Source organism: Lolium rigidum, chromosome 2, assembly GCF_022539505.1.
Source record: "Lolium rigidum isolate FL_2022 chromosome 2, APGP_CSIRO_Lrig_0.1, whole genome shotgun sequence".
Classification (NCBI taxonomy): Eukaryota; Viridiplantae; Streptophyta; class Magnoliopsida; order Poales; family Poaceae; genus Lolium; species Lolium rigidum.
Genome location: NC_061509.1, coordinates 81,114,828 through 81,121,871, shown reverse-complemented (window position 1 = coordinate 81,121,871; position 7,044 = coordinate 81,114,828). Strand labels below are relative to the sequence as shown.

The 7,044-nt window shown below is 48.0% G+C and overlaps 1 protein-coding gene across 1 annotated transcript; it reads left to right on the top strand.

Moving 5' to 3' along the window:
- Nucleotides 1–3,139: 3,139 nt before the first annotated feature.
- Nucleotides 3,140–5,125, top strand: LOC124689917 (probable auxin efflux carrier component 9). The gene is made up of 5 exons (XM_047223372.1): nt 3,140–3,960; nt 4,071–4,156; nt 4,272–4,429; nt 4,890–4,966; nt 5,050–5,125. Exons 1-5 carry the CDS (start codon nt 3,140–3,142, stop codon nt 5,123–5,125), a joined length of 1,218 nt encoding a protein of 405 aa, XP_047079328.1.
- The last annotated feature ends 1,919 nt before the right edge of the window (nt 5,126–7,044 follow it).

Genomic DNA, 7,044 nt, shown 5'->3' with positions numbered 1-7,044 from the left:
GTCTCACCACTCCTCGCCTCGCTTTTCAGTGTGTCCGGTGTCCCCGGAGCGTCCCTTGTGTAGCGGAGATGGACTCGGTGCGCCGGACACCGTATCGGGCCACACCAGATAAAAAGCGGCTTTGGGGAACGCCTCTGAGAACGTCTTTTGTCTAGCGCACTCAAATCCCTTTAAGATCAGTTTCGGGCACGCGACCGGAGATGCTCTAACTCAGATCATTCTGACCGGATCCGAGGTAGATTCCGAATAAGGTCTAGGAGCCCATGTATTTGTTAAGAGTCATTTCAGATATGTTAATCGTGATTTTTAGATTTTGCTCTCTTTGTTTGGGCGTATGGCGTGGTAAGGGTAAGTATAGTGACTTAAACGGATGATGATAGTTGAGATTTAAAATAGCCAGATTCTAATACAACTTAATTTATTAATGGGTGTGATCGTTTCTCAGTCGAAGGAAAAATAACCAAATTCTTACTTCTCACAACTCACAAGATCACAAAAAAGGACACGGGAAAAAAACCATCACTCCCGCTAGCCACACGGTTTGATCGGTTTGGTATTGGCCTGGAAACAACACGCACCTACACGAAGACACTTGGTCAGATCGCCAATGGCTCGTGTCGAGCAAGTCTCCGGAGGAATCAACCAAGCCAGCTTTGCTAGCCTAGCTTGATACAGCGACACATTCACATCGAGCCAGCTAACTTCGTCCCCATCGCCTGTTTAGACTACTCCACGAATCGGGGCTGTGCCACTGCTCTACTATACAAAACAGCCACAAACAGTAGGGGAGAAAATGACAAGAATGAGAGCATCTTCAACATGCGCGCTATATTTCGACGCGGGATGTATGTCGCTTCAACTGCACTGAAACATTTAGCGCGCTGCGCTGAATTTTCTCTCACGGAAGCCCTAAACTAGAGGCCGTGCGCGGGCGCAAAAAAGTTTACTCCACCGGATGCTCTAATATACAGCGCGCAGCACCGGCGGAAACAACAATCACACACAACTATGCATCAAACAAGATCAAACAAGTTTCATAAATTCACAAATAAATGTACCATTTATTATTACAACACAAGAATACAACAAGTACATCAAATTGTCCACAACAAATACAATAATTTTACGGATCAACATACAACAATACAACATAATTTTGAAACAATACAACATATAGTTTTCAAACAATACAACAAGTATGCAACTATTGTTGTCCATGTTAATTCCACCATTCTTCCATGAGATCCTTTTTTGGAGCTCATCATGTGTTTCGTTGGAGCGAATGGCATGGTATGAGGCAATGAACCGGACAATCCTATGTGCAGACCTTCTCACTTGCACGGAAAGCCCCATCAACTTGTAGTGGGTAGGATCCACCTTTTTTCCATAATCATCCTCTATAATCATGTTATAGATGATGACACAAGCGGTCATGATATACCAAAGGCACTTCTGGGCCCAAAATCTAGCCGCCCCCACAATGGCAAATTGGGCTTGCAAAATCTCAAATGCTCTCTCTACATCTTTTCTAGCTGTCGCTTGTGCATTGTGAAATTAGGTTTGTTTCTTACCTCGTGGTTGAATAACTGGCTTCACAAATATTTGCCACCTTGGATATATGCCGTCGGCGAGGAAGTAGCCATAGTTGTCCTTGTGGCCATTTGGTTCAAACTCCACCAATGAACCTTCCCGCATTGCAAGTATTGTCATTACTGGTGACCGTTGAAGAACATTGATGTCATTGCAAAACCCGGGCATTCCAAAAAATACATGCCATATCCAAGTCTCATGATTGGCGACCGCTTCAAGGACTATAGTGGCATCCTTCTTGTACCCTTTGAATTGACCATTGCCATACCGCTGGATAATTCTTCCAACTTCAATGCATACAAGCAATTGAGCCAAGCATACCTGGAAATCACCGGTCAGCGTTGAACTCCAAAAGTCTTGCCGTGTCTTGAGCATTGGGGGCTCTCAAGTATGTGGATCCGAAAACATTCGCAATTGCCATGGCAAAGCGCTTTACACATAAGATAGAAGTGCTCTCTCCCATGGCCAAATGGTCATCAACCAGATCCACCGGTATACCGTATGCCAGCATACGCAAGGCGACGGTCACCTTCTGATATGTGGTATGACCAAGTTCTCCGGCGGCAATTCTCCGTTGCTCAAAGAATCGATCATACTTGGTCACCTCCGTTGCAATGTGGTTGAACAAGTCGATACTCATCCGAAAACGCCACCAAAAATAGCTTTCGGGAAATATCGGATTCTCGTTGAAATACGACCGCGTCAACTTCTCGTGCCCTTCAATCCTTTCTCTCCACAACTTCTGTCTACCGAACACCGATCCACCTATTTTTAACTTCTTGACGGCGCGGTATGCTAATAGTATGGATATGATCTCTTCTTTCTCTAGGTCGTACTCGTCATCCGATGAATCGTACAATGAACTCTACAAATATACATATGAAATGACTTCACTACAACTAGCTAGTAGCAAAAAAAAAAATCGACAAAATGATGGCGGCCGACAGAGGCGCATACCTCGCGAGCAAACCGGCGAGCATCTTGGATGCGCCATGTTGAAAGTAGGCTCGACGACAACGACATGGACGCCGCTCGAGCGCGACGCTACAAAGAGGAGGAGGCCCGGGGGAGGCGAGGAGGAAGCGCCGACCTTGTGCCCGTCGGTGGCGGCGGTGGCTCGGTATAGCGCGGCGGAGCGGCCGAAACTGCCGGGAGGAGGCGAGGGCGAGGCGGATCTACGACGCGGCGGCGAGCTAGAGCAGGGCCAACGGCGGAATCGACTAGAGCCTACGGAATCGTGCGGCGGCGGCGCTGGTGGGTAAATGGAGGAGGGCGCAGGGTGAACTTCCAGCCGTTGTATATTCGCGCGCGTACGAACAGATGTCGCGCGCTGCAGCCGACGTTTTTATAGGGCGGGTGCGGGATAGCGCGTCTATTGGAGATGGTGTGACGCACACTTCCTGGGAGTCCTACGCATCGACCACGTGGTGGCATACGTGGTTAGCAACTAAAACTATATATACAATCAGGTCCCGCGCGCCGAAAACTTGAACTCTCATACTGCCTGTATCACACCATTACCAGCAGAGACCAGTTGCTGTAGGGCATTATGATCTCGGGCTCGGCCGTGTACCAGGTCCTCGAGGCCATGGCGCCGCTCTACACGGCGGCGGCCCTGGGGTACGCGTCGGTGCGGTGGCTCAAGGCCTTCTCCGACGAGCAGTGCGCGGGGATCAACCACTTTGTCGCGCTCTACGCCGTGCCCGTGCTCATCTTCCACATGGTCTCCACCAACGACCTCTACGCCATGAGCGGCCGCCTCATCGCCGCCGACACCCTGCAGAAGCTGGCCATCCTGCTCAGCCTCGTGGCCCCGATGCTGTGGGCGCGCTCGCGCCGCCACCGAGACGATGACGGGACCAAGGCGGCTCCCTCGCTGCAGCTGGAGTGGGTGGTCACCGCCTTCTCCGTCGCCTCGCTGCCCAACACCATCATCATGGGCGTGCCGCTCCTCAGGGGCATGTACGGCGAGGTCTCCACCACCCTCCTCAAGTCCATCGTCGTGATGCAGTTCTGCTTCTGGTACAATGTCATTATCTTCCTCTACGAATACATGGAGGCCATGCGCGCAGCCGCCACGGTGACCAAGGAGATCATCAGCTCTCCTGCATCTCCAGAGAAAGGTGACCTCATGAGGGTGGTGATCATTGAGACCACGGATGTCACGGTCGCTTCCCAGGCGCAAGGTAGCATCGTTGTCCAAACGAATACGACGTCAGTCGGCAAGGACAAGGAGGCAGGTACCTTTGGAGACGTCGCCAAGGCGCCGTCGGTGAAGCATGTCTTGTGGATGGCAGTGAAGAAGATTCTGAGGATTCCAAATACATACGCCAGCATCCTTGGCCTCATCTGGTCTCTGGTTGCCTTCAAGTACGTCCATTTCATTCATCTTCCACACAACATCCAGTGCGTGGCTGCATATTCAAATTGCACACATAAATCATATTAACATCTGTCATGCACTTTTTCCAATTTTGCAGGTGTGGAATCAAGATGCCAAAAGTTATCGACGACTCCCTCTTCACAATATACAGCACAGCTGTTGGCCTCAGCATGTTCTCTTCAGGTCTCCGTCTGTCTATACTCGACCGCTTAGATTAATCTTGACTTCCAATGCGAGATGTTTTCAGAAATTAACCAGCTGCTTAATCTAGCTAGATATTCCCTCTTTCATGTTTCAGGGACGTTCATTGCCCGACAGTCACAGTTCATTCCGTGCGGCTACACCATCGCCTCAATGTCGATGCTCCTCAAGTTTCTCATAGGCCCGGTGGTGATGTTGATCGCCTCCCTCGTCGTCGGCATGCACGGCACCCTGCTGCACATGGCCGTTGTACAGGTAAGCACAAAAAATTCTCTTTTCTTAGTTATTGACATCGGCAGCAACTCTCTTAAAAGAGATGTCCAGCAATAACAATCATTGCAGTTGCGGATCACACAGAAAATGCATAGTGAAGGATGATAATCACGTTTGTAATCTACAAGTGGTCCATTAGAAAAGAAAAGTAAGCTACTTCCTGCTACAGCTTGGCGTAACCATCCGATGTGTATCTGTTTTGCTAGGATCATAATGTTGGCACGCAACGTTTATCTTTTGCTTTTAGTCTGCTTTGCTGGTAGTAGCGCGCGCTCTCTAAGAGCTTGCTGCATGCGCTGTCAAATCATGAGAATAGACGTTGGAAACAGAGAGTAAACAAATTCAACACTAAGCAGGAGCTCTATGTTTGCTTACTGAATAAAGGATGCATGCTGAAATCAATCTCATATTTATCTAATACAACTTACATGCGTGCATGCAGGCGGCTTTACCCCTAGCCGTGACTTCGTTTGTGTACGCTGAAGAGTACAAGGTCCACGCCGACATCATGAGCACAGGGTATTTTTCATTGCTGAATATTCTTGCTTTGAGATAATTCACTTATTTCTGTGAATGCCCACCTGATTATTGGGTGTTTTCAGGGTTATTTTTGGGATATTCATCTCACTTCCTGTCACCATCGTGTACTACATTCTACTGGGATCATGGTGGAACTAACAAGGCTAGGCAAAGGCTGAAACTGCATGGGCATACGTATAGAGGACAATCCAAGGACAATAAGGATGGTGTCAGGACTAGTAGTGCTATGGAGTAGTAGTATGTTGGTAGGTAAGGGCATATTAGGTATTGCACCTAACTAGGTATCTAGTAGTTGGTTTGGTCTATATAAGCTACCATTGTATCTTGTGATCCAATCAAGAACTATAAGCCCTAATTTTATTCTTATTTTCTGCAATTTATTGGAAAAACCAAAACTGATCATGGGTGCATATGCACCCGGTATGTATAAAACATATTTTAAAAAGTAAAAATTTTAGGAAATTTTTTTAGCATGTAGAGGGACATATTCTATGTGGACACGTAAAGTTTCAGGTAAAACCGACAATTTTTGTACCCTATGTAAAAAACACAAATAATGCCTCGAGAAATAGACTATTTTAACACCAAAAATTTGTCTTTTTAGTACATGGCACAAAACATATCGATTTTTGCTGAAACAACTTTGTGAACATGTAACATGTCAAGGTATACACGAGGCATTTTTATTTGTATTTTTTGACATTTGAAAATATGTTTAATATGCATTTCAAATAAAGGGTGCATATGCACCCGGGTGCAGAAACATCCTGTCCGCAATTTATTTGTTATTTAGTTCTTACAGTTTACTAAATTTTCGGCGGCGGGAGGAGTCTAGGGTTTCGGGGTAGGAGGCGGCCTTCTTCTTCGTCGGAGGGGGTCGGCCAGGCTGGTAGTCCTGTGTGGGGGATCATGGGATCTCACACAGGTTTTCGGCGATGGTGATCTAGTCCGGGGTGTCATGGCGGCCGGTGAAAACTGAGCCTCGACCTCGGTCTTGGCGGATGATGGCGGCGTCGGTCGACGTCGTTACCTTGTCGAAGGCGTCATCTTTGCCCGTCTTGGCACTACACTCGGCGAGTTGGGGATGCGCGGCTGCCGGTGAAAACCGTGTTTCGACCTCGGTTGGCGGACGATGGCGACATGTCGCGCCGCTACCTTCTTGAAGGCATCGTCGACGCAGTCTGCGGTGTCTCACCCGTGCTGCTCCGGGGAAACCCTAGGTCCGGGTCTCCCGGATCGGACGATGGCGGCGTGTCCTGCGTCGTTCTACCTCTTGCACAATACCCCGCAATGGTGGAAGTCATGCGGGTACCTCGTCCGGAAACACGTCGCCAAATTCCTGCAAAACATTAGAAACACCAAGAGGAAGAGGGGTCATGTCGTTAGAAACCAAAACCGTACCCCTGTACAAGAGCACAAGAGGCATGGCTGTAGGATCCTCACTAAATTCTCTCAAGTCTTCTTTGGTGGCTAATGAGACTAATGAATTCACTCTCTCACTTTTCGTTATATTACTCACAACATTACAATTCTCTCGCCTATCTAATGAAGCATCCTCCAAGTTGACTTCGACTTTCTGACGAGACTCATTGACAATTTGTTGTGGTGTCATAGGCTGTAAATTAATTTTCTTGCCCTTGAACTCCAAGTGATATGTATTAGCACGGCCATTGTGTTGCACAGAACGGTCATAGAGCCAAGGCCGTCCCAATAGTAGGTGACACACCGTCATAGGAACGACATCAAAATCAATGCAATCCTTATACGGTCCAATAGCAAACTCCACACGCACCATGTGGTTTACCTTCATCTCACCATTGTCGCTCAACCACTGAATATAGTATGGATGCGGGTGCGGTGGATACTTCAACTTCAGCTTGGTACATAACTCCTTGCTTGCTAAATTACGACAACTCCCGCCATCAATAATGACCTTGCAAGCCTTGTCAGGACCAACTAAAGCCTTTGTTTGGAACAAATTGCAGCGCTGAGTAGATGCACTAGGCAACACATTAAGAGCACGCTGCGACACAACAATGATGTGAGCATCAGACGGA

Bases quoted from the DNA above. Each gene is read 5' to 3' on its own strand.
- LOC124689917 (XM_047223372.1), top strand. From the start codon at position 3,140: ATGATCTCGGGCTCGGCCGTGTACCAGGTCCTCGAGGCCATGGCGCCG. The intron at 3,961-4,070 runs GTACGTCCATTT...CCAATTTTGCAG, and splicing joins TGGTCTCTGGTTGCCTTCAA to GTGTGGAATCAAGATGCCAA. The intron at 4,157-4,271 runs GTCTCCGTCTGT...TTCATGTTTCAG, and splicing joins CCTCAGCATGTTCTCTTCAG to GGACGTTCATTGCCCGACAG.